Source organism: Trichechus manatus, unplaced genomic scaffold, assembly GCF_000243295.1.
Source record: "Trichechus manatus latirostris isolate Lorelei unplaced genomic scaffold, TriManLat1.0 scaffold00054, whole genome shotgun sequence".
NCBI classification, from domain to species: Eukaryota; Metazoa; Chordata; class Mammalia; order Sirenia; family Trichechidae; genus Trichechus; species Trichechus manatus.
In genome coordinates this window covers 3914330-3941964 of record NW_004443990.1, presented here as the reverse complement: position 1 = coordinate 3941964, position 27635 = coordinate 3914330, and the positions used below count along the sequence as shown (strand labels likewise).

The 27635-nt window shown below is 44.0% G+C and overlaps 2 protein-coding genes across 2 annotated transcripts in view; one reads left to right on the top strand and one right to left on the bottom strand.

Moving 5' to 3' along the window:
• Nucleotides 1-27635, top strand: part of YPEL2 (yippee like 2) — a 73433-nt gene that overhangs the window by 6277 nt on the left and 39521 nt on the right. The window contains exon 2 of the mRNA XM_004377861.2: nt 18733-19046. Within this exon, the coding sequence (XP_004377918.1) occupies nt 18930-19046 (117 nt within the window). The 5' untranslated portion in view covers nt 18733-18929. The remainder of the gene's footprint in view (nt 1-18732; nt 19047-27635) is intronic.
• Nucleotides 5785-6279, bottom strand: LOC111820873 (ubiquitin-like protein 5). The gene has a single exon (XM_023732710.1). It carries the CDS (start codon nt 6013-6015, stop codon nt 5785-5787), a length of 231 nt encoding a protein of 76 aa, XP_023588478.1. The 5' UTR covers nt 6016-6279.

Below are 27635 nucleotides of genomic sequence, written 5' to 3'. Positions count from 1 at the left end.
TTATTTCCTCTAATTTTAAGTTAATAATTTTCTATTAATTAGATACATGCATGATTGAGTATTAAAGTCCATTTTAGGTTACATTTTAGAGATATAAACATTGAGGCTCAAATAGCCAAAAGGGACTTGCTTAATACACAACTAATTAGGTCAAAGCACAGACTATAAACCATGTTCTGTGTTTCTCAGGTCAAGGGCTCTTTTCTACTCCTGTACGTTCTGGGAAAATATCAACTCCTGAGGTAAACCCTAAATAGCCCATAATGCCCCAATACTAGGCAAAGTAGAGAGTGCTGCCAGTGGAGTGCCACACTGCAACCCGCATTCGTGTTTCCTGACTGGGTCAGCAGCACTTGTGGCCTCTCCACTCCCAGCCAGCGACAGGCCAGTCAAAAAAGTCAGTCCTCCCCCATAGTCCTGAGAATATAGTGTGTCCAGACTTAGTGGCCTTGATCTAAAACTAAATTGCTGGGCGGGGAAGGATTACCCAATAAGCAAGGTACGCACCAGCTTATTTGTGTTTACTTATCTGTAGTCACAGTTTCACCTGTTTTTCATCATCAAGGGTGTGGTGAAACCCATGTGAAATTGTGCACTATGGATTAGTAAGTAAAGACAGTTAAGCTGGTGTGTACCTTGCTCATTGTAAACTTGTGCGTACCTTGCTTACTGTTTAATCCCCCCCTGTTGCGAGGTCAGAGTGAAATTAGCTTCTAGTACCTGGAGTTCCCTTGTCTTGCCCGGAAAGGAAGGTCTGACATCCATATAACAAACGGTGCCACTGAGGTTTGAACAGTGGCTGAGTTGGGTTGTAGCAAAGATAGTGGCCTTATTTTGTTTTATCTGACATCAAATTAATTAAATTAAGGCAATATTGACCATCCTAATAATTTATTTTGTTTGGTTTTCTCAAGGAGTTCTCGTTGGGAGTACCTGAAACAAGGGAGCATAGGCTTGGAGCAGACGTCCCTATTTTGAGCTAGAGAAGAAGAACCTCTAACCTGGGGCTAAAACTCAACCTTAGCTTTGTTTTATTTTCCTGGGTAGTCATCATTCAACAACAGACATTAAGGCCTTTGGGAGGGATAGATGAGTTAAGATATAGACCCTGTCCCTAGGAGTTCAAATAGAAATGATAAAAAGGCGTGTGTGTAAATAACCGAGGACAAAGTAGAAAGAGTTTAGAGTCATTACCAAGCCAAAACCAAACCAAACCCATTGCCATCTAGTACATTCTGACTCATAGCGACCCTACAGGACAAAGTAGAAAGGCCCCATAGGGTTTCCAAGGAGCAGCAGGTGGATTTGAACTGTCAGCCTTTTGGTTAGCAGAGGTACCAAAAGAAGGTGGGCTTTTTGGAGATTGGAGGCGAGAAAGGTTTAAACATGCAGAAACTGGTAGATGGAGAGGACAGTCCAGGGGAAACTGTGCAGAGGCACAGAGGCATGAACATAAGAGGGAATGCTCAACAGGCACGTGAAAGATGGGAAGGAGAATACTGGAATATTGTTTGGGCCACCATTGCTGCAGTTCAGAGCAACTCCATGCGTGTGGTCTGTCACTTCCATTCTGAGTAGAACTCTTAAAGATGAAGAGCTGTGAACAATAGCTAATTGACATAGATAATAAACCCAACCCAACCCAACGTGACCCATTGCCACTGAAAGGATTGCAGCTCATAGCAACCCTAGACGACAGAGTAGAACTACCCTATAGGGCTTCCGAGGAGCGGCTGGTAGATTCGAACTGCCAGCCTTTTGATTAGCAGCCGAGCTCTTAACCACTGTGCCACCAGGGCTCCGGCATGGATAAAAGGAGTCCTCAAAAGTGAGACTATCCCCAGGGATCCTGAAACTTGGCTTCCATAGAATTCCTCAGTCCTATCAAAGGCCTATAAAATCAGAATCTTCAGGATGTGAAATCCATAATAAAAACAAGCGAACAGCAACCAAAAAAATTTCCCTAGGTTTTTCTAATGTAGCCAATTCCACACATGTCTGAAGTTGGGAAACCATTGAGGTGATGGTTTATCTTCCTGGCAGCAAGCAACTTACTAAGCATCCTTCTTTGGTCTCCCTTCCCTTGCTCTCTCCATTTTTGTCTCTTTCTTTTCTTTTTGTTTGTATCTCTCCTGTGTGTGTCATCTAGTATATTTGTCTCTTACCAGTTTGGTCTTTGTTGGGAATCCAATGATTGATCTGCCGCCAAATGGACCATAAGGTAGAAATGAATTCTCTTTCAGTATTTGCTTTATTAATAGAATAAACATGTATATTTCTGTAAGAGCAAAATCTAAATTAAGTAGCTTTTAGTTAGTTTTGCTTGTTGTTGTTAGGTGCCGTAAAGTCAGAAGTTTTGCTTACCTGGCTCTTAATTTGTTTCCTTTTGGATTTGATACCCTTAGAGAAAAAAAGTGTCTCCACATTTAACTGCAGGCTTAAAGCCAAATAGCAGGAAGGTAGGATAAGAACTGAAAAATATCTGTGTGTGTGTGTGTGTGTGTCTGATTTCCAGTTGTCACATCTTCTGGGTAAGGTTTTTCTGTCTCCTCATTTCTTTTCTCCTGTTTCTTCAATTTAAGGTTGAAGCGTTGCGCCTGCGCTGACATCTTTGTTTTGCAGTATCATTAGTTGACATAACTGCTCCCTCTGAATGACTCGGCAGTATCAGGTTTCGCTTCTCCCTCTGGGAGCCATTCGGCCTGAAGCCCTGGAGGGCTGAGACTTCTCTCTGACTTGAGGGACCCACTTGGGGCAGGGGACAGGATTCAAATTCTGACCCTGGTCCTTTCTAGCAGAGTGACCTTGGGCAAATTGCGGAACCTCTCAAGCTTTTCTTTCCTCATCTGGAAAACAGGAATATAATAACGCCTGTCTCCCTGGGTTGTTGTAAACATTAATTGAGATAATGTATGTCAAGTACCTGGTCCTTTGCCCAGCACAGAATAGAGAACTGTAGAGTCCTGGACATCCAGCCATTTCAGGAGGTGGCGTATGATCAAGAACCAGTGGTACTGAAGGAAGAAGTCCAAGCTGCACTGAAAGTATTGGGGAAAAACAAGGCTCCAGGTATTGACAAAATACCAGTTGAGATGTTTCAACAAATGGATGCAACACTGGAAGCACTCACTTGTCTATGCCAAGAAATTTTAAAGACAACTACCTGGCCAACTGACTGGAAGAGATTCGTATTTGTGCCCATTCCAAAGAAAGGTGATCCAACAGAATGCAAAAATTATCGAACAGTATCATTAATATTGCAAACAAGTAAAATTTGCTAAAAGTAATTCAAAAGCAGATGCAGCAGTACATTGACAGGAAACTGCCAGAAATTCAAGCCGGATTCAGAAGAGGACGTGGAATGAGGGATATCGTTGCTGATGTCAGATGGATCTTGGCTGAAAGCAGAGAATACTAGAAAGATGTTTGCCTGTGTTTTATTGACTATGCAAAAGCATTCAACTGTGTGGATCATAACAAATTATAGAAAACATTGTGAAGAATGAGAATTCCAGAATATTTAATTGTACACGTGTGGAACCTGTACATAGACCAAGAGGCAGTTGTTTGAATAGAACAAGGGGATACTGCATGGTTTAAAATCAGGAAGGGTGTGTGTCAGGGTTGTATCCTTTCAACGTACTTATTCAATCTATATGCTGAACAAATAATCCGAGAAACTGGACTATATGAAAAAGAACGTGGCATCAGGGCTGGAGGAAGACTTAAATAACAATCTGCAGTATGCAGATGACACAGCCTTGCTTGCTGAAAGTGAAGAGTACTTGAAGCACTTACTGATGAAGATCAAAGACCACAACCTTCAGTATGGATTACACTTCAACATAAAGAAAACAAAAGTCCTCACAACCGGACCAATAAGCAACATCATGATAAACGGAGGAAATATTGAAGTTGTCAGGATTTAATTTTACTTGGGTCCACAGTCAGTACCCATGGAAGCAGCAGTCAAGAAATCAAGGAGTGTATTGCAATTGGCAAATCTGCTGCAACAGACCTCTTTAAAGTGTTAGAAAGCAAAGATGTCACCTTGAGGATTAAGTTGCGCCTGACCCAAGCCATGGTATTTTCAGTCATCTTATATGCATGCCAAAGCTAGACAGTGAGTAAGGAAGACCGAAGAATCGATGCCTTTGAGTGTTGGTGAAGAATATTGAATATACCATGGACTGCCAGAAGAACAAACAAATCTGCCTTGGAAGAAGTATAGCTAGAATGTTCCTTAGAAGCAAGGATGGTGAGACTTTGTCTCATGTACTTTGGGCATGTTATCAGGAGGGACCGATCCCTGGAGAAGGACATCATGCTTGGTAAAGTAGAGGGACATCGAAAAAAAGGAAGACCCTCGACGAGATGCACTGATACAGTGGCTGCAACGATGGGCTCAAACACAGCAATAATTGTGAGGATGGCACAGGACTGGGCAGTGTTATGTTCCTTTGTACATAGTGTTGCTATGAGTCGGAACCAACTCGATGGCCCTAACAACAATAGTCCTGGAGGTTGGTGGTTCAGACCTACCCTACTGCTTCATGGGAGAAAGACCTGGCAGTCTGCTTCCGTAAAGATTGTAGCGTAGAAAACCCTATGGGACCAGTTCTACTCTGTCACATGGGGTTGCTATGAGTTGGAATTGACTCGATGGCACCCAATAACCAAATCCCTGAGGCTTATTGGCAGTTGCTTCAGGGCCTCAGATGACTCTCCCTTCCTTCCCTTACCTCCCACCTCTCTTCAGAACACTTTCTGAGCCCTTATTTTACTGGATGCCAGGCTCTGGGCTAGGTATAAGGGGTGATTAACCAGACATGGTCTCTGACCAGGAATGGCTTGCAATCTAGTGGGAAGACTGAACCATAAACAATTAACTTTGTGGAAGTTTCTGAAATTACATGAAAAAGCTACACTGGCAATGTGCATGTCTCCCTTTTATGTGCCAGGCCTATTAAAATCTATCTGCTCTTCTCATACAGAGAAGAAATCCATACATTTACTGTAGATTCACTTCAGATTCCCCCCCCCCGCTTTCCTTTCCTTGCCTCTCTCCTTCAGTAAATGACACCTCTAGATGACAGTTTAATAATTCCTAGATCAAAACACATCCATCTCTGGGCTGGCGGTGGTTGGGACTTTAGACATACAGGCATCTTTTTGAAAGTGTCTCTCTCCTTTATTGCTCTTGAGTTTTAAGTTCGGTTTCCAAATTCCAATTGTGGAAAGGCAGGGAGCCCAGGCACAGATGTCAGAGTCTAGAGTTTTGGATTTATTTGAATTGGGACATTAAAGTGAGAAAGCCAAAGGCATGCTGACAGCTGAATAATGGAATTGTATTGGCAGATTTGGGATGGATGGTTTGTAACGAATTGGGGCCCAGCTGTGCCTGGGGGGACCAGCAGTTAAAGAGAAATCAAGGTCACGTAGTGCCCATAGTCTAAAGGACTTATTCTTTTATTCAGCAGATATTTGAGTGTGGGAGATGTGACAATCAAATAATCACGTTCATAAAAGTAAAACTATAACTGTGATAAGCGCTGCTCTGCAGGTGGAGAGTAGGAGGATCAAGGGCAGGTTCCCGGGTGAAGTAACCTTTGAAGATCGGCTGCATCTCTTACTAACCTGTATATATATATATTTCTTTTTTTTTGAAGCAGCATCTAAATTTTTATTAACGTGAGTTTTTAAAAACAAGCATCCATACCAGTGTGGAGGGGAGAGAAGGGAGAAGGGGAGGGCAGTGAAGAAGGAAGGAATTCTGCTTTATTGCTAATAAAGCTCCAGGTTCATCCCATCGTGGATTTCATAGTTGCCCAGGCACATGTGGTCCTTGAAAATTGTGTACCCCTTCTTCAGGACAGTCTTGTTCCAATATGTGCCAGGATGGGCTGTGATCAGCTTCTTAAGGGTCCCCAGTGGGGTCCTCAGTGTTGCATTAACATGGATCTTCATCCCCAGACGGTCATTGCAAACCACTGCCATCATCCTGGCTGGAGCCATGTCACATCCTCCTAGCTTGGACACTGAGCCTGGCCTCCTCTTACCCTATTTTCTAAGATCTTTTTTTGTCTTTATAGATCTTCCAAATGTCTGATTTTCATTGTAGTTAAAGTATAGCTCTGTCTGGGGGTAGAGGAATAGACCAGATTCCTCTCTGGGCCCCAGATCATGGGAAAAATGTGTTTGTTTTGTTTTAACCAGGATTATCTTCTGAGCATGGTCAAATACAAAGGAAAGGACTGATGTTGAAGGATGGCAGTCTCTGGGGGCGGAGGGAAAAGGGCAGATTTGACCCTCTTTTCGCGTGTGCAGTAGAGGTGGGGTTGAAGCATCCTTTTCGTTTTGGGCCTAAACCAACTGTGACAGTTCACTTTTCTCTGATTCAGTAGCGGCTCAGACTGCCCTGGGGGTTTCGTGGAGACCACCCTGGGAGAAGGAGCCTGGAAGGGGGAGGGCTGAGGGCTCTTCTCAGGGGTCCAGAAGTCACTACCAGCCTGGGAGGGTATCTTGGGATGCCACCCTAGGGGGCAGCAGAGATGGTAAGGGCCAGGGAGACAGAATGAGAAATATTTCTGCTGCCAGGCAGCAGCCGGGTAAAACCATCGGAGGTTCGTCTGGTGTGGCTCCTCGAAGACCTGACTCCACAGTACTGAGTTTCAGACTCCATCTGCCAGCCCAGGTGCGTTGGCGTCACAACAGTTTGCTGGCTTTTTAACTTCGTGGAGCACTGATGGTATGTCGGTCCCATGTAATGCCCAGAATTAGATAATTTAAACACACTGCACAGTGACTAAGTAAGTAAGGAGATTTAAAAAAATACCAGCTTTACAGGGCAACGTGGTTTCACTGATGGTCACTCATTTTACTCAATAAACATTAAGACTCTCCAACGTGCTAGACACTGTGCAAGCCCTAAGGAAACAAAGGAGGTAAGACCGGACCTCTGACTGCCCAAAGTTCCCAGTCTGGTGGGGAGACAGACACCTGAACAGTGTGAAACGTGCCATTCCAGAGAAAAATGCAAAGTCCTTTGTGCGCTGGGACCCTAGTTCTGCCTAGGGTCCTGTTTGAGCTCAGTATCTGTAAGGGATGAGTAGGTATTTACCACAATCCCTGGGTGGTGCAAATGGTTAACGTGCTTGGCTGCTAACTTAAAGGTTGGAGGATCAGGTTCCTGAGAGGCACCTCAGAAGAAAGGTCTGGCAATCTATTTCCAGAAAATCAGCCATTGAAAACCTTACAGGGCACAGCTCTACTCTCGCACACGGGGTCGCCATGTTTGGGGGTCAACTCGACAGCTACTGGTTAGTTAGTTAGGTATTTACCAGGCAGAGAATAAATTAAAGCATTTCAGGTAGCTGAAACAACTTGAGAGAAGGCACACGGTATGGAAGAACTTGATCTGTTGGGGAAACAGAGGTTTGGAGTGGGGTGGAAGGGTAGGTGGTAAGAGATAAGGAGAATTGAGCCCAGGCTCTTTGTATGCCACCTGAGTGGTTGGACCATGTCCTACAGACTGCTGGGAAACCACTGGAGGTTTTGAAACATGAGTGAGATGTGATCAGATTGTGTTTTATAAATATAAAATATTTATAGAAAGGCCTAAGTCAGGAAGACCAGTTAGGAAGCTATTGTAAGATGATGTTAGAGAAGATGAGGCTTTCACAGTGCTACTGGTCATGACTGTGAGTATGGCAATGGGAGAGTGAATTTATGAGACAGAACCAACCATCTAGGGGACAGATGAAGTATGAGATAGGAAGGAAGGAGAGAGTAAAGGATGTTTCTGCTTGGGCAACTGGGTGTTCAAGAGGAAGTGACAGAATTGGGGTGAAGGTGATAGGAGTCGGGGGATGGGAGAAGATGGTGTTGTCTTTGGACATGTTTAAGTTTGAAATGCCTTCCTAGGAGCTAGATAGAGATATGTGTGAGAAAGGGGTCAAGGGTTCAGGAGTGGGAGGCAGAAGTTTAGAAGACTTGAGAGGATGTGAAGATGATGCCTAGGAAAGCAGGCAGTTGAAGGCACGTTGTAGAAGCAACGCAAAGGAGAGGATGGAGGAAGAGCAGCTGGTGAATTGAGGCTTAGTCAGAGAGGTAGAAGAACCAGAGGAGGTGTGGTGAGGCCCCAAAAAAAGTTTCAGGGAAAAGCAGCCCATTAGAGTCAAATGCAGCACCAAGGCCACATGTTGTCGTTGTATGCTGTTGAGTTGATTCTGAATCATAGTGACCCAGTGTGACAGAGTAGAACTTCCCTGTAGGGTTCTCTACGCTGTAACCTTTATGAGAGAAGATTGCCAGGTCTTTTCCCCTGCAGAGCAGTTGGTGGGTTCAAACCACCTCTCAGTTAGCAGCCAAGCACATAACCATTGTACCACCAGGGCTCCTTTTAGGCCAAATAGTGTTAGCATTCAAAAGTATTAATATTTGGACTTGGCATGTTGGAGGCTGCCCATATTTTTGTTATTCAAAAGCCTGGTTGTGATAAATGATATTCACGGAGCATTGCCAGAAGGCTCTCTAGCTCTTCCGTTCCTCTGGAGAGTCTATATTTTATCACTAGATCCAGTCAGACCATCAGAAATTCATGTTGTTGGGCTGTCCTGATTTGACCCCCTGTAGAATCCCTTTTACAGAATTGCAGTTTGGTGTTGGTTATGTTGTCTGTTTTCATGGGGGGACACTCTAAGAAACAGTCATGAAAGAGGGTACGTGGTAGGAACTGTTGGAGTGTGCCGGGGATCTTGTCCACTATATGGCTCTTTGTTTCCTCTGCCATGTCCCACAGGAGAAATTTCTCTTAGAAAATCTGTATCCTGAACAACCAAGAAGCTTTTATTTATTTAGTAAATTTTATTGAGCTTTAGGTGAATGCTTACAGCTCAAGTTAGTTTCTCATTAAAAAATTTATTCACATTTTGTTTTGCAACATTAGTTGCAATCCCCGCAGTGTGACAGCACTCTCCCCCTTTCTACCCCGGGTTCCCCATGTCCATTTGTCCAGTTTTACTGTCCCTGCCTTCTTATCTTGCTTTTGGGCAGGAGTTGCCCATGAGGTCTCATATATTTGTTTGAACTAAGAAGCACATTCCTCATGTATGTTATTGTTTGTTTTATAGGCCTGTCTAATCTTTGGCTGAAACGTGCACTTTGGGAGTGGCTTCAGTTCTGAGCTACTTCTGGGGGCCATAGTCTCAGGGATTCCTCCAGTTGCCATCAGACCGTAAGTCTGGTCTTTTTCGTGAATTTGAATTTTGTTCTACATTTTTCTCGCATTCTACCCGGGATCCTCTATTGTGATCCCTGTCATAAGGGTTGGTGGTGGTAGCTGGGCACCATCTAGTTCTGGGCTCAGGCTGGTGGAGGCCGTGGTTCATGTGGTCCATTAGTCCTTTGGACTAATACTTTTCCTTGTGTCTTTGGTTTTCTTCATTCTTTGCTGCAGTTGTGCTGGGACCAATAGATGTATCTTAGATGTCTGCTTGGAAGCCTTTAAGACCCCAGATGCTACTCACCAAAGTAGGATTAGAACGTTTTCCTTATGAGCTATGTTATGCCAGTTGACCTAGATTTTCCCTGAGACCATGGTCCCCAGCCCTCAGCCCCAGCCACTCGGTCCTTAAAGATGTTTGGATGTGTCTAGGAAACTTCTGTGACTTTGCCATGGTCAAGTTGTTCTGACTTCCTCTATATTGTGTGTTGTCTTTCCTTTCACTAAAGGTGATATTTTTCTACTATCTAGTTAGTGAGTTGCCCTCCGCACCCTTGTAACCATCAAAGAATTTTTTTTGTGTGTAAACTTTTTCAGTAATAGTGGTCTCATACAGTATTTGTCCTTTTGTGATTGACTTAGTTCACTCGGCATAATGCCCTCCAGATTCATCTGTGTTATGAGATGTTTCACAGATTCATCATTGTTCTTTATTGTTTAGTATTCCATTGTGTGTATGTACCATAATTTGTTTCTCCGTTCATCTGTTGATGGGCACTTAGGTTACTTCCATCTTTTGGCTATTTTGCATAGTGTTGCAGTGAACATGGATGTGCATGTCTATTCGTGTGTTGGCTCTTACGTCTCTAGGATATAGTCCTGAGAATGGGATTGCTAGATTGTATGATATTTCTATTTCTGCTTTTTAAGGAGTTGCCATATTGTTTTCCATAGTGATTGTGCCATTTTACATTCCCACTAGCAGTGCATAAGAGTTCCAATCTTCCCGCAACCTCTCCAACATTTATTATTTTCTGTTTTTTTTTGGTTAGTGCCAGTATTGTCGGGGTGAGGTGGTATCTCGTTGTAGTTTTGATTTGCATTTCTCTAATGGCTAGTGATCCTGAGCATTTCTACATGTGTCTGTTAGCTGCCTGAGTGTCTTCTTTGATGAAGTGTCTGTTCATATCCTTTGGCCATTTTTTAATTGGATTATTTGTCTTTTGGTTGTTGAGGTGTTGAAGTATTTTGTAGATTTTAGAGAAGATACTTTAATGGGAACTATGAACCTGTTAACTGCTGCTATTCACCCCACCTCCTGGTTACTAGGGCACTCAGAGCCACATTTGCATCAGTAATTATCTAGGAGAAGACATTGATGGTTCAGTGGTAAAAGTCTTGACCAGGGTTGAATTCCCAGCCAGTGCACCTCATGGGCGTCCACTCCTTGTCTGTCAGTGGAGGCTTGCATGTTGCTGCAATGCTGAACAGGTTTCAGCGGAGCTTCCAGACTAGGACAAACTAGGAAGAAAGGCTTGGTGATCTGCTTCCAAAAGTCAGCCAGTGAAAACCCTGTCGATCCCAATGGTCTGATCTGCAACTGACCTTGGGGGTGGCCCAGGGACCAGTCAGCATTTTGTTCCGTTGTGCATGGGTCATGCCAACTCAGCAGCAGTGAACCACAGTGACAATTATTTAGCAGTTAAGCAGCATGCATTTCTATGTCCTGACTCCCCTTTTATTCTTACTTTAATTACCCCATCCTAATTTCTTGATCTATTTTTAATCTTCTTGTATTGTATACGGTTTTTGTAAGCCACCTTAAATCTTTTTTGGAGCTGAGAGTCTTAAAAGAAAGAAGGAAACTATTGATGAACTTTAGCAAGTATCCTTAGTAACCTATCTTCAGATAGTTTGGTCTCTTTATGTTATTTGTGATTGAAATTGGAGGAAAAAAACCTGAAGTAATGTCTGAACCCCTGATAGCCAGCTGGCAACAGCTACTTACATGTAAGTTTCAGGATATTCAAGAGGAACTGCCTCTAGTCTATGCAGATGTTCTAACAGATGCACGCTCACGTGAGGGCCTCCCCAGGCAAAGTGCTGAACTCAGGGCTACATGGTAAATACATTGCTCTGCCAACAGACGTTGCAAAGGCACCATCCCAGCAGCTGTCTCTTTGAGTGGGCTCATTGTGTGGCTGGCGTGTTCGATGACCTCGCTGAAATCAAGGTCTTAACAGAATGAAGGTTGGTAGATGGATATTCTGCTCTGGGGGAGGATTCAGTTGGCAGAGACAGCATGACAACATGGAATTGGGACTCTCAGAGCTGAAGGAATCCTCGGGATCATGTAGGATTATCATTTGATGGATAATTCCCCTGAAATCAAGACTAGGCCCTGGTGTCCAGGGTAGAGATGAATGATTGGTTTTATTTATGAAAGAAGGTGGCTTCTTGAATATCCAGGCTGGTTTTTATTATCAACTGGATTGATTTGAAATGCCACCTGGGTCCAGTGCTGTACAAGGGGTAACATAAAATAGTGACAGAAATTTTCCTGTGTGCACTGCACATCAGCTCCATGGCGGTTTTAATAAGGGCATTTCAGTCAAGTTTTCGGCAGTGGCCCCATTGCTAGGATTAGTAGAGTCACTTCAGACCCATAGAGGGAACTTTTTCCAATGCACTAAATGATGGAGTGGTCTGTTTGGGATAACCTAGCAATAATATCAGGTCCCTAGCTAAGCCACAAAAACCCACTTAAACCACAGTGTACCTTTAAGTGGATTAGTTTAGCCCCTAACCCCCTAACCACCGTGAGTCAACCTGGGAGAGAGAAACACTGCTCGTTTTGGTCTTGTGAATAGGAGCAGCTCCCTGCACTTCTCTTCCTTGCTGGTAATGATTATAGCTAATTAAGGTTATTGAGTACCAACCACATGCCAGCTGCTATGCTGAGCACTTCACTTGCATTGTTTCACATGCTTTTTTGTCTCCTCTATGAGATAGGCACTGATGTTATACACATCTTGTAGGTAACTTGTCCGTGGTCATGCAGCTGGTGAGAAGAACCAGCACTTGAACCCAGATCCATCTGCCTCTAGAGCCTGCACTCCTAGCCCCTGGACTACACTGCCACACACTTCTCTCATGTAGCAGGCCAGGGCAACTGGGTCTCTGCTCTCTGGCCTAGCTTCAGGATTCTGAGGAGATTAGAAATTGGGAAGGATGACTGGAATAAAAGCCTTCCAGAGACATTTCATCTCTCTTTTTCTCTCCCAACCCAGAAATGACTTGCCTGCTGCCTTTCCATTGCCACGACTTATTTATAGCTTCCAATCAGGCATCTCTTTCCTTACCCACAGGGGAGCAGGACATGGCTACTCAGTTGAGTTGCACCCCAACCCTCCTGTCCTTACATTTAGCATAAAGCCCTTTTCTGACTTTCTAACAGTTTCTATAATAAATGAGAAATGGAAAAAACTGAAAAAATGGTTAAACCATTACTCCAAGAGTCCAATATATATTTTTAACTTAGACCCAGCAAATGCATACAATGGGCATGGTTGCCAAAGATAGGCATTTGATTTATACCCAGGATTATAGTCTAGAAGAACCCTGGTTTTCCTGGACATTTCAACACAGAATCTGAGTGGGGGTTGCTGGGAGGGTGGGTGGTGGGGGCTGCGGGAGAGCAGGATTGGATTGGGCCTTGGGGCCCACAATAACTTTGACTCCTGCCTCATTACTTGGAGGGGGAAGGGAAGGGCTGCAGTCATGCTTGCTTTCTGCACAGGCAGGTGGACTGGTCTAATCTGCAGCCTAATAGGAAGCAGAGGGAGTTCAATTCAGCAAAGGTATTTAGCCTCTACTGTGTGCTCTGTGGCTTGGATCCCTGGTGGTGTAGCGATTAAGAACTTCGCTGCTAACCAGAAGGTCAGCAGTTCAAATCCACCAGTCACTCTTTGGAAACCCTCTGGGGTAGTTCTTCTCTGTCCTATAGGGTCACTATGAGTCAGAATCGACTCAGTGGCAACGGGTTTGGTTTATTTGTTTTATGGTGTGCTCTGCGCTGCTGAGTTCAAGGGGTACAAAAATGTCTAAAATGTGGTCCCTGCTCTTGGAGCTTACAGTATGGTAGGGGGTACAGATGCAGAAAAAGACAATTTTAATATAGGGTAAGTGTTAAGATAGAAGTGAGGACAGAGGAGGGGCAACTAAGGCCAATGCTGAGGTGACATTTGAGCCAAGTCACGATGGACGAGTAAGAGCCTGGTGAGGAGAGGTGGGAACAATGTTTCAGGCCGAGGGAATGGCATCATCAAAACCATGGAAACATGAAGTGCAAGCGTGGTGCATTAGGGGGAATTACGAAGAGTTTAAGGAGCACTGGTAGTGCAGTAGTTCAGAGCTTGGCTGCTAACTGGAAGTTTGGCGGTTGGAACCCACCAGCTGCTCTGCAGGAGAAAGATGTGGCAATCTGCTTCCATAAAGATTAGAGCTTTGGAAACCTTGTGGGGTAGGGTAGTCCTACTCTGTCCTGTAAGGGCTGCTATGAGTTGGAATTGACTCATCGACACACAGTAGCAACACAGCACAAAAAGTTTGGTCCAGGTTGCCAAATCTCAGACAGTCAGGAGAGTTCCTGACACATAGTAGACCTTTAAATGCTAGTCGTATAAATGGAATATAGAGTATGAGGTGGTAAAGGTGAGTCTGAAGCCATACATGAGAGTCAGTGGTAGGTGGGTGTCAGCAGTAATATATACGTGGAGTTTATTGTATACTTCTATGTGCCAGGCACTATGCTGAGCACTTTATACATATTAGCTTAGTTAATCATCATAAGAATGCCATGAGGTAGATTATTATTATCCCTATTTTTTTTAATGAGGTAAGTGAGGCCCAGAGAGGTTAAGTAACTTGTCCAAGGTCACATACCTAGTAAATGATAGAGCTGGAATTTGAATGCTAAGAGTCAGGTTCCAGAACCTATCTTCTTAACCACTAACCTGAAGTACAAGGGGTTGATTTAAGGGGGGAAAGAGGCTCAGGGGTCTTCCAGGGCTGTGTAAATCAGCCCTTGTGTTCGTTGCAGTGCCTTAAGGCCTGTGGGAACATGGCCTCTGGGGAAACGACCTTGTAGAAGGACCTTAATACCAAATTAAAGGAACATTCCTATGGTTCCTCTAGTGTCATCACTACCTTGTCTCACCTTAAAGAGAATTCTAGGTTTGGAGAGAAATTCCAGCAGTGCCATCTCATGGGGGTGCTTGCAGACAAGTTTAACCAACAGATCAACCAGTTGCTGTGGAGTTGATTCTGACTCCTGGCGATCCTGTGTGTGTCAGAGTAGAACTGTGCTCCATAGGGCTTTCAGTGGCTGGTTTTTTGGACGTAGATAGCCAGGCCTTTCTTCCAAGGCACCTCTGGATGGACTCACACGTCCAACCTGTCAGTTAGCAGCCAAGCACGTTAATTGTTTGTATGACTCAGTGACTCCAAAGGCAGGTTAGAAGGTCCTAGTAGAAGGGGCAGGCCGCCCATCCCTCTAGGAGGAAGCTGATTATATGTAAGCATCAGATTCAACTTGAATAGGAAAAGAAAAGAAAATATGTTCTCAAAGGACCCCAAACTCTATATCTGTATGTGGACTTTTTCAGGCCTCTTTTTTCTTAAAGTAGTAACTCAAAGTACCATCTCCCTCTCTCTTTGTTTTTCCCCATTGACCGCTAAAAATAATAATAGCTACAGTTTTGCTGCATATTATGTGCCAGGCACTGTGTATGCACTTACATCATCTCATTTTAAAAAAACCAAACCTGTTGCCACTGTGTCTATTCTGACTCATATGACCCTATAGGGCAGAGTAGACCTGCCCCATAGGGTTTCCAAGGAGTGGCTGGTGGATTTGAACTGCTGACCTTTTGGTTAGCAGCCAAGCTCTTAACCACTGCATCACCAGGGCTCCTTAATCCTCATAACCTTATATAAATTGATGATATTAGAAATGGGGAAGCTGAGGGTCAGAGTGGTTGCATAACTTGCCAAAAGTCACCCAGCTAGAAGGGAGTAGACCTCGTTTGTGTGATTCCAGAGCCCACTTCTTTTTCAGTCAGTTTTACCTGCCCTCCACCAAAGCACTCCACGCAAACAACAACACAGAGGCACGCTTTAGGGTTGGTCCTGGCCTGTGGCTGATGGTGTTACTTCCCTTGTTGAGTCTCACCTTCTTGAGACAGTTTCTGTGCCTCTGTGTGTGGCAGTACAGCCTTGTTTCCCACATCATGCACTGGGTTCTTCCATGGGTTACTTTCATGGGTTACCTGATTTTGCCCCACTTCCTGTGACACTCAGAAGGTTCTGTTTTAAGTTCCAGCTACAGTTATGGCTCCTTATGGAAAAGGCCTGTCTGTCTGACTGGCCAGCAAGGTTTGACATGATCTGCCATATATAGTTGGTTCCCAAGGTGATGTAGCTAAGATCTTTATTTCTAATCATAATATTTCACATTTATTCTTTACATGCTGATCAGCGTAAGCCATCTAGGGTGGTAGCAAATCTTGCTTTAATTTCCACTGTGATGGATTATTACTTCACTTAAAATGGTGTTTAATTTGTACATGTGCCCTGAGGCTTTTAAATATCAAACTCATTTGATTATTGTTGGAAATAAATTTAGATTCCACAATATTTTCGCCGAGTTGGACTCATGCAGCCTGTGGCCTCATTACCAGGTACCATAGTCCAAAAACTAAAATGTCATGGTATATTCTGAAGCCCCTGCCCTTCTTGGTGTCCATCTTTTTTTTTTTTTTAATCTTCCTCAAGAAGCTTTTATTTTTCTTTTAAGAAGAAAGTAGTAGGTGATTATTTTTTGGTCACAGCTCTTTTTTTTTCCCCTCTCATTTAGCCTCCTCTCTCCTTTCTTCTCAGCCACACAGGCCCTCTCTTCATCCTGCACCACCTTTCTTTCCAGTTACCCTTTCTCATTCCTTCTCATTTGCCCCATGCCAGTTGGACAAGATTTCATATTTCAGCAAGCTACTTTTTATTTTCTTTCTTCTTTTGAGGGAAGGAGTCACTTCTTTTCGATGCCCTTGAACTCATTATATTAAAGAGCGAGAGGAGCAGAGTGACTCTCCAGCAGCAGAATCTAACGTCTGTTGTCTGGGCTCTCCAGGGCTTTTTCTAGCACCAGGCAGCCTGGGTCACTGCTGTGGGTGCTTATGTGGTGGATTTTAATTGTCTTTTTTTTTTTTTTTTAAGTGGAGCGCTATAGTAAGGACTGAATGTGTGTGCATAAACGCTTATCTTTCAGAAGGTACAGAAGGTAGTCTTGAATAAGTTTTGGGATTTGGATTTGAAACTGAGCATAACCCTGCCTGTGAACTTTTTATTTTTTTGGTTTCCTACAAAGAGAAGTGAGAGAAGAAATAATTCTCCTCCAGGGAGATGCATAATTTAGAAGCTGCCTGCATGTATAAGAAAACAGACTCTGTGGCAGCCGGATAAACCCAGATTGCATCCAGGGCTCATTGTTTCCTTTCCTTCCTCAGTGTTTGTGTAAGACAGATGGGTCCAGTGCTCCTCACGCTCCCCACTGGGCAGCTAAGGCTGTGGACTTCAGAAGCGGTTGGCCTGGGGGAAGCCTCCCGCTAGCTTTCCCCGACTGTCTTTTCTGTTCCTTACACTAACACCGCCTCTTTCTTTCCTGGAAATGCTGTCCTTGTTGAGAGTGGAACAGGAATATTAAAGTTTGAGCAGATTTCCGAAAACTCCGAGTGGGGTACTTGGTTTTTTCTACCACCTGTAACACTTCAACACCCGACAGCATTGGTCTGTTATGGGTTTTTTTTAGTAATTTATTTTATTATTTTTCGTTGTTGTTGAGAATATCCACTGTGGGCTTTTGGTTTGTCCATTTACCTTACCTACTACCCAGGGTGTGGTGAAGGGGCTCTGGATCCAAGTGTTCACGTATCTTCCTTTCCATCACCTGTTAAGCCCAGGCACATCCCCGAGGCAAAGCTGGGGGAACTATTTCCCACTTGCATGTCCTTCAAGTACACCTATAATGTTCATTTTAACCTGATCTCACATCTTTAAAAATAGTGGTGGGAGACTGAGCAGGGAGTGAATGTGCCTGGGTCCGCAGAGGTTGGAATCCTTTCAATAGTTAGACATCTGATGTGTAATTGGTCACCCTGGATATGAGGTCTCCTTGGCTCAGGGCTGTGGAAGGGAAATGCTATTACTAGGGGATAAGGGGCGGTGACCACTGTTTTCTTTCAGCCTAATGCTGGCCAGTGGTGTTGGCCACTAGGAAGATGTATGGAGTCTCAGGGGTGTGGTGACCTTCAGTGATTGCTGTGGTGGGAAGCTTTCAAGGAGGAAGGCAGCTTCCCTTTGGAAGATTTGGTTCCAATGAGGTTTAAGGGAAAAGAAGACTGTGATTTGCAGGCTTTCTCTAAACATCCAGATGGATCCCAGGCATAATCCAGAAAGGAAGATTTTATTTTGTTTGTCTTTATCCCCCATCTCTGTAAATAATTTTATCTTCAAAGCATGATGCGGGCATTAATTACACTCACTGTTTTCCTGGGAGATAGGCAAGTGGGAACACTCACCCCCATTAGTGAAACCCAGGGAACGGACAGGTTGTGAAGCCTCAGGGAGGTGAGCCACAGAGAAGCAGAGTGAGTCTAGCACGTTTAGGCCTCATGGCTCTGCCCTCAGACCTTTACCTGGAGGTCACTTGGTTGCCCTGGGAGCCGCCATGCTTTCTCAGTGTTCTTAGTTCCCAGTAGAATAAAAGAATCCGTGGCTATGGTAGGAGAGATGTTTGGTACTGTGGGCTGCACGTGGGGAGTCTGAGGGTTGTGGAGAGATTGTAGTAAAATTTACTGTCTCAGATGCAGGAGTCGAATTATGCTGTTGATTTCATTCATTTACTTGCTTTTTCAAAAAAAAGTCCTGAGCATTTTCTGGGCAAGGTACTGCAAAGGAAGTCACTTCTCCCAAAAGAGCTGGTTAGCCATGAAGAATTCTGCTGGTATGGAAGTTTTCCCTTTGTCTACCACGCTCAGTCCGTAAGCAAAGAATGATGTGAGGTTTGTTGCCTCTGCAGTTGGTGGTTTCAAGTGTTGGGAGGACTCCTGGCATCTGGAAACGGATGAGAAATCCCTGTGTGACTGTTAGATGTAGTGAATCATTAGAGGCTGGATGTCTTCTTTTCCTCTAGCCATTCATCTTGGTTGGCACAGGAGAGGAAAGCCCTTAGCAGCTCTCTCCTGGGGCCTGTGGGCAGCACATTTTCAAGCCTGGCCTTTTCTAGGGCTTCCTAGGGATGATGATGATGCCAGTGTGCTGGGTGTCTGCCGAAGAGAAGGGAGTCATTTTGCCCTGTAAATGTTGCCCTGTCTGGGTGGTAGTTGGGCTCTAGTTGCTTTGTCAGAAGCCTTGTTCCAGCAGCTAATGATATTCCCTTTTTCTTGGCACTGCAGGCTGCTGAGAACCAGCCCTAGACCTCTGTTTGAAGGTCCATCCTCTGAAGACATCACCAGTGTGTGGAGCCTGCCCCACACCCACCCCCTGCCAAACCACGGCCTTTACCTGTGTCTTCCAGTGTTTCCCGTGCGACCCATCCTGTGGGAGTGCCCCGTGGGCCACCCCAGAGTTTACCCCACACTCAGCGGCGCCAATGGTGAAGATGACAAGATCCAAGACTTTCCAGGCATATCTGCCCTCCTGCCACCGGACCTACAGCTGCATTCACTGCAGAGCTCACTTGGCCAATCATGATGAACTCATTTCCAAGGTACGTGTTCCCTGCAGGCCCTTCGTTACCTGTCCCAGGGGAGGGTACTTCCTGCTCCCAAGATTGCACAGGTTTGCAGACTCTCCCAAAGAGACTGGGCTATCTGTACTTCCGTCTTTAGAAAGGGAGGGCTGACCTGAATGACTGTGTCACTCAGCTGAGAAATAACTCTGGGTTGTTATTTTTTTTTTGTTCAGTTTCGTTTCTTTTTTTTATTGTGTGTTAGGTAAAACTTGACAATTTAAGTTAGTTTCTCATACAAAAATTGTTATGTGACCCTAGTTGCTCTCCCTGTACTGTGACAGCACACTCCTCCTTTCCACCCCTGATTTCCCATGTCCATTCAACCAGCTCCTGACCCTCTCTGCCTTCTTATCTCACCTCTGGACAGGAGCTGCCCATTTAGTCTCATGTATCTACTTGAGCTAAGAAGAATACTCTTCACGAGTATCATTTTATGTCTCTGGGTTATTTTTTAGGACATCTTAGGAACAGTGATGGATGGACAGCATGCTAGTTTAATTTGTCATTTTGGAAATTAGATGTCATCCCCACTGGAGGCTTTGGGGGCTAGTAGCTTACAGGTGAGAGGTGGGAGAGGGTGGTGAGTGATTGGAGCCTTATGCTGTGCTTGCTTGGTTTAGGTTGGCAGATGAGCAGCATGTAGAGTGCTGCCCACTTGGAAAGTGAATATTGAAGAAAGGCTGGTGTGGGGCGGGGTGGAAGGGGACAGGTGTCTTGTAAGAGGGACATAAGAGAGGACATTGTCTTCAAAGACCCTGGGAAGGTTATGAGACTGTTGAAGTACTAAGAAAGGTGGCCTGTTGAAGAGATGACCCACTGGCTTTTGAGTCCTGTAGGGCTTACACTTGAGGTAACATGGTACCACTGTTGATCACAATCAGAAGAAAGACTGGAATCTTATTTTCCCTGAGGAGCCTTGGCAACTGCTTCCTGAGGTTGGGGCAGGGGTTGGGAAAAAAAAAAAAATTCCTGTTGCATTTGTGCAGTCCAGGAACTGGATCCTTTAGGCATCATCCTTAGGATGAAGAGATTCCCAGGAGAGGAGAAACAGGTTTTACTAGGCTGCATTACAAGGAGAAGGGGATTATGGAGGGCTTTTCCCTTAAAAGCGTCTTTCCCCAGAACTTGGACTTCATGCCATCATTAAAGTAAAACAAAAAACTTTATGCATGCTCAGATTAAAAAGAAAAATCAGTGTTCCTGGAAAAAATCAAGCTGTCACTTGACTTTGTGGTGCTTAGCATGAAATCTACCAGGGCTAAGCTGGCCACAGGACAGGTTTTACCAACATGGAATAGGGAGTTAGGGAGAGGACAGCTGTGTGCTCGTAGCAATGATCTGGAATTCCTGGGGGTGCTTCCTGACTTAGACCCGGGTCTTTGGAACTTCCCCTCAGCTGGAGTTGGCGTTTGCCTTTCTAGAGAGCTGCATCAAAGAACAATAAGCCTAAGTTCTGTCCCAGACCTATAGCGGATCTATCTCCAAGAACTGCTAGAAAAGGTGGCATCACTTTCCTTGCCTCTGGCTTGGTAGCCCCAGCCAAAGAGGGATGAAGGATCAGTCAGTGGTTATCAAACAGTACTGTCCAGCTGGCTGATTTGACACAGGAAATGAAGAAGGCTGGCTGAACAACCAAGTCTGTGGTAGTGAGGAGTCTCAGATGAGGACTGAGGTCTGAGGTCCTTTTGTCCCTGCTCACGGGGACTCAGTGAGACTCTAGCAGGAAAGAGCCTGTCTGGAGCCCTCAGAGTCTTGCCATTTGGTTGGGCTGCCATTCTGCCCCACTTTCCCTTCTCACCATTTCTGCTATAGTTGCTTTCTCGTTTATGCTATTTGATTCAGCCAGCCTTTAGCTTCCTTCTCTGTCAACTCATCTCAGATTCCATCTGAAGTTTTGGGGAACCCCTGAGCCTGGCCATTTGGATGTGGGGAGGCTGTGTCAGTGAGAGAAGAGAGGAGTCAGTCCCCTTGGCTTTGGAAGGGGACCTACAAGGTTGGAGAGGAGTTCTGAATTGTCCTTTTCCCAGAAATCTCCTGTATCTAGTGGAGAAGCCAAGGCATCATTTTAATACAAGAAGAAGTGCTATGTGTCATAAGAAATTTAGGTACCAACAAAACACTTTTGTGGAAGAGGATGAAAAACTTACTATTTATTGAGCACGCACTATGTGCTAAAGACTGCTACTTGTCACTTCATAAGTGTTATCTCACTTAACCCTCATGAGAAGTCTTTAAGGTAGGTGATATTATTTTATTTTATGTGGATGATGAAGCTGAGACTCATAAAAGTGGTCCAAGTTCTCAAACTAGTGATTGGCAGGGCCAGAGGTTCAGAGAAGAGAGAGATTGCTTTGAGCTGGGGGTTTGGGAGAATTTGTGGAAGAGGTAGTATTTAAGTGGGACTTTGTAAAATGAGCAGAAGCTGAATATGTGGAGATGGTAATGGCATTCAAAGTTGATGTCTTATCTGTTTGGCCTGCTCTGCAGGGCCTTTGACAGTTTCTCAGAGCCTGATTTTTAAGTTACGCCTCCTGCCAGGCCCTGTTCCTTGCTTTATGCTTCAGCCACCAGGGAGTAAGCAATATACCTGAATATGCAGGTGGGGCTATTTCAGACCTCTGTTCCGCTTCCAAGAACATTCCTCCTCCATCTCTTTCCTCTCTCTCATGAGCTCTTATACATACTTTATGGCCTGGAACTGTGTCTTGTGGTCTCTGTGCCTCTGGCTCAGACCCGTGGCAAGAGCTCAGTAAATGAACAAATAAATGGACAGGTAGAGTGTGAACACTGGGAGAGAGCAAGTGATGAGCAAAAGGACTTTGCTGGCCTCCTGTCCTCCTTCCTGCCCCTTTTGGGGCAGAAAGGCTCATTCACAAGTCTAGGCCAAAGTCAGCACAGGCTTCATTTTCATTGCTGTGACTACAACCAGTGCACAGATGGGCTGCATTAGAGCTTGATGATTTAGAGAGTTGGGTTAAATGCCTAACTGTGGGGAAAGATGAGGGAACTGCGGCTGGCCTTGCACAAAGATTCCTTTATTTCACTCCACAGCCACCCCCAGTGTTAAATAATCCATAGATTCTTATGCAGGTCTGCTTGATGGAAAGATCATTGCCCCAGCCCCCTCCTTGGAAAATGGGTCTTTCTTTTAATTTTTTTTTTCCTCTCTCCATCTAAGAAAGTTCAGGGAGAGAATGTCTCTCCTGTTCTCCTCTCTTGACTTAATCTCCTACGCGGTTTCAGAGTCTGCCCAGTGGGAGTTGGGAGCTGGGAGGCAGATAACTGGAGCAGCAGTGTAATTAAATGACACTTTGTACTTGTAATAGAGCCTTTCATCTGAAAGCTTGACATTCGCTGTTTGGCCAAAAGAAAAAAAAGTTGAGTTGGGTTTCATTATGGAGAAAGCGCCACAAAGGTCCCCAGAATTAATGCTCTGAGTATATGCCCAAGCAGAGAACTGGGAACAGTACCTGGACTTCAGCTCCCTTTCTGTCCTCGTGGCTTAGCCTAGATGGAACTGTATAGTTTGAAAGTTTTAAACAGTTAAGGTCTATCTTGATGTGGTGGGGAAAAGAATCCTGCACTAGGTCCTCTACCTTCTCAGCTTGCACTGGATCCCTAGAGGCCTACTTGCCTGCCATCAGCTATCCAATCTCTGCATCTCGGTTTTGCACCCATAAAATGGGTAGAATAATATTTGTGTGTCTTAAGAGCTAGTAGCCAGCATTTATTCAGTGCTTACTATGTGCCACCTTTCATTTAATCCCCACCACAGTCTTAAGAGGTAGGAATGCCTTTTTTTTCTTTTTGAAGGGAGCAGGTTTACCTCATTGGATTGTTATGAGGCTCAGATGAGATCATGGATGTGTGGGTGGTTTGCAAATTACAAAACTCAATGCAATATAATTGCTTCTCTTGGCCTTGCTGTTAAAAAAAGGTGAGGTAGGGCCAGGGGGATTGTTCTTGCATGACACTAAACAGATTTAGTTTAGCCAAGATAGTTTCACTTTAGACCCTGGAATACAGGAGGTGAATATAAGAGCAAAGGGTGATGGAAGTCAGCGACAGCAAAGCTGAGTGTATCTGCTTTGAAACGAAGCATTTGCTCTGTAGGATGGTAGGGAAGCAGGGGAACTCTTTGAATTGATGACAGAACTATCTAGGGAATGTGCTGAGGCATCCTACAGTTTCTTTCTTGGGGGTGTTGTGGTCTAAATGCCGGAGTGTTTGCACGCAGAGGTATTTTGAGTCGGCATGAGGAATTGCTCACACTGTTGTTTCTCCCTTAATGGTGCAAGGCCCAGTATAAAAATATACTTTGGTTATAAAATAATGATAGCTTCGATTGCAATAGTTAGTTGCCCTGAGTGAGAAGAATCTAAGTACTCATTTTTTGAATCCAGTCTATGTATTGGGGAAACCTGGATCTTCACAAAGCTTTTGAATTAGACTTTTCTGTCTGTAGCCCTTCCCTTGCCTCCCAGCTAACCCCTTGATGGCATGCATTATGGAGTAAGCCATTTAGGATAGTGAATTGGATTCATCTCTCAGGAACCCACTTTGCGGAAGTGTGGCTTCATTCCAAGACACTTAGGGTGCTCCAGTGCCCCGAGTCCTTGGAGGAAGGGTATTGTAGGAGACTGTAGAGTGAGTGTCCAGTGCAAGTGGTGGGAAGACATCTTTTGCTCATTCTCAAACTGTTCTAAGGTAATGCCATGTGAAATCTGCAGATTATCTTCTGGTGACAAATACAGAATTCCCAGCATTGAAGATTATCCAGCCTAAGCCCCTCTTCAAGAGGAAACAGGCCACAAGCGTCTCAGTGACCAGCCAGAGGTCACACAGCCTCATGAACCAAGAATCTCTATCTCACATCACCTCAGATGTGCTCTTTGTGTGGCGCCCTGGCCTAACTAATTCTCACCTGCTGGGCAGTTTGTCTGAGGTTGGGAACTTTTAGGAGGCAGATTGTTTTTCTTTCCCCGTGGGGTTCCATTGGGCTTACTGTGGTGGCATTTTGGTTTTCTCTTCCTACCTAGAGATTAGATGCAGCATTGCATTAAGAAGAATAGCAGGGAGTAAAGATGTTCTGAAGCCTTGTATTGATCTAGCGGCTGCTGAGAGGCAGACTGTGCCCTCAGTTTCCCAACCATAGCTTCTAAGCAGTTGTGTTCTATACCTGTGATTCTTATAAAGACTTGTTCTTCCAACACAGTGGGCTTATAGGTAGTAGACATGGAGGGGATGCTGGCATGGAAGTACAAAGATATGTCCCATTCTGTCAGTTCTACCTGGCAGGGATTTGTTTCTCTTAATCCCCACTGCCCACCGGCTTGTATTTTTAATGTACACTAAAACTAACACCCCGAATTATTAACGCAGTTATTTATGTCCTGAAAAACTTCATGTAAATAATAAATACAGAAGCAGAATTTCTAAAAATCCCCTCATTTCTTTTGCTCTAGGTGCCCTGGAAAGTGTTCTGGTGAACATTAGATTGTATTAATAGTGTTAGTGACTGTTATGTTACCTCAAGCAGCATAATTCATAAAGAACATGTACAATAAGATGTGGCTCTCATTAAGATAATTATTCTGTGAGCTTATCTGAATTGCAAAGTATATTTTGAGCTCTCATTTTATTAGTTGAGGAAGATTTTTGGTATACAATGCGTATATGACATAATGATTTTTATAAAAGCCATATATGAATAAAATTAGTATTTCTGTTTTAGCTGGGGGTGGGGGGCATGTAAACCTATAAATATCTATTTAATAAAAAGTGAAGTTTGTGTTTCTGGAATAGCAGGGCCCAAGCCCTTTACCAGTGATGGATGGACCATAAGAAACAAGAGGTTAAGAACAACTGCTCTGTGACACGTACCATCGTGGTTGTCTTTGCTGGTGAATGTTTGTCAGTGTTTCTTAAAGAACATTTCTGAAATACAGCAAAAGCAGAAGTGATGCATTATGGAAAGTTACAACATAGTTCAATAAAGCCCAGTTTCAAAACACATTCAACCAATTTGGCTTTTGTAAAGAGAATCCCATTTCTAAACTAAACTAACTTATTTGTTTTCCTCTGCTATTTGACCTTTAACGGCCATATCTCCTAGTAATGAAGTGTTAGTTCTGGAGGAGTGCAAAAGAGCTATCTGTTGGCCACCCAGGAAGGGGTGACAGGTGAACTAAGTCTTTACAGAAAATCTCCAAACAAAGTGATGCAGATAGATTACAGTATTTCTTGGTTAAAAAAAAGAAAGAAACCATTTGGATCTTGTAAAATATAGTATTTATGGTATAGGAACAGAGATTGAACTAATTCAGGGTAAGACATGTTGTAAAATGAACAGGGAAAATTTGTATAGCTTGTTGTTATTAGTTAGCTGCCACCGAGTCGCCTCCCAACGCACGGTAACTCCATGCACAATGGATCGTTGTTATCCACAGAGTTTTCATTGGCTGATTTTTGGAATTAGTGTGCCAGGCCTTTCTTCCTGGTTCATCTTAGTCTGGAAGCTCTGCTGAAACCTGTTCAGCATCATAGCAACTTGCAAGCCTCCACTGTCAGACAGGTGGTGGCTACACATGAGGTGTACTGGTGGAAATTGAACCCAGGTCTCTCAAATGGGAGGCAAAAATGCTACCACTGAAATACTACTTCTCCTTGTGTAGCACAGTTGGTCCAAAATGGGACCACCTTAACTGGATCCCAGGAGTCTCCATGATAATGAGTGACTGCATTGTGACTGACTGTGCTTATACGTGGTCTTTTGTCTCATTGGCTCCATTCTTTCATTCCACAAATACTGCATATGATGGGTGTGTAGTAGCAGTAGCAGCACTGTTCTATATAGTACTACCTTAAAGATTTTGTTCTCAAGGAACTTTGACTCTAATTGGGGGAGTTAATGGATTCTTAAGTCATTCCTTTTTGAAGTTTGAATTGAACCTTGTTTATCTTAAAACAGTTATCATATTGTAATGAGGCATGTTTCACTATTGACCTGTGAACAATTTGAGAAATTGTTGTGATTTCATCTTTGTGTGTCTAGCACCCAACACAACTCCTAAGATTAGTAGATTCCTAAGACTACATCAGGGGTTTTTAATCAGAGGTCCATGGATTGACTTCAAGGAACCCGTGAAATTGCATGTGCCACGTATATTTTCCTAGGGCAGTTTCCATAGCTTTCATCAGGTTCTCAAAGGGGTTGTTGATTTAAAAAAAAAAAAAAAAAAAAAGTCTGTCTAGAGGCTGAAGTTCTGGGAAGATTTGGTCAAAGAAATGGCATTGAGATGTGCCTTGAAGCATGGACTTAGACATGTAGACTTTGGTGGTGGTGGTGGGGCGGGGGACAAAAAGAGCAGCATGAACAAAAACGGGGAGGCAGGAAGTGTGCAGAGAGAAGTCATTCTCTTTGGTTAGATATTGAGGAACTGTGTGAAAATAGATGGAAAGAGTAGGTTGAAGTCAGATTGTTGGAAGAAGAGGTTTGAACTTTATCCTATTGGCAGTTGGATGCTATTGAAGTCTTCTGAGTAAGTAACAACATGACCAGAGCTTTGCTTCAGGATGGTGAATGTTGCGTGGTGTGGTAGGTGAACTACTGGCGAAATGGGGAAACTGATACATGTCTGTTTAGTGGTCTGAATGTGTTCTGAGCACGTGGTGGTCATTCAGTAAATACTTGTTGACCACTGCTTGGGAAGGAAGGACAAGCATTCCATGGTTTAATAAGAAAACAAAACAAAAACAGAGAAAAAAAACTCCCAATCTTTTGTAGCCTCGAAAAAGAAGAATTGGGTTCAGGAAGTCACAGTCTTTAGATGGGGGGCAGACGTATCCTACAGTCATGCCTGTTTCACGTGAAAATTAATGATCTGGGCACAAGTAGAGTTGCTTACCAATTAATTGTCAAAGAAGCTGTCAGGGACCAAGTCTGGTGAATCATCTTCATGTTTTTTTTTTGCTACAGACTACAGGCAGCTGGAGCACAAATCTGCTCAAATGTGATCCTTTCTATGTGGTTGCTTTAAATACCAAAAGGAAATGTTGACTTGAGCTATGAGGCGTACCCTGAAAATTAACTCTGTGGTTTGCAAATGCCTGTAAAGTTCCAGTCACAAGATTGGTTCGTACATTAGTGTCTCAGCATTCAGAGAGGATGCTGGTATTTGCGATCTTGTGCTTCTGATCAAAATGCAAAAGAAACTCTTTTCAACAGGGTGTTCTTCCTGGGAAGCAAGTAGGTGCAGGACTCCTCCCTGTGTTTTTGTTTGAGCATTGGCACTCTCTCCGGCTTCTGGAATGGTGAAGCTGCGTGTTGCTGGTTTGGCTGCTATATTTTGGGGCCTAACCAGAATCCACTGGGCAGGAAGGGATTGTTCAGTTCAGTAATATTTCTTGTGTTTCAAACAACATGCCAGGGCCTGGGCGAGGTGGTGGGGCTAAGGAGATGAATCCAACATGATTCCTGTATTCAAAGAGCTTGTGATCTTTAGGGTACTCAGGAATGGAAGGCCTACTGTGGAGGGCGAAAGAATGTTACAGATTAGGTTGTGT

Excerpts from the sequence above, each read along its gene's own strand:
- LOC111820873 (XM_023732710.1), bottom strand. The coding sequence starts at position 6,015 with ATGGCTCCAGCCAGGATGATGGCAGTGGTTTGCAATGACCGTCTGGGG.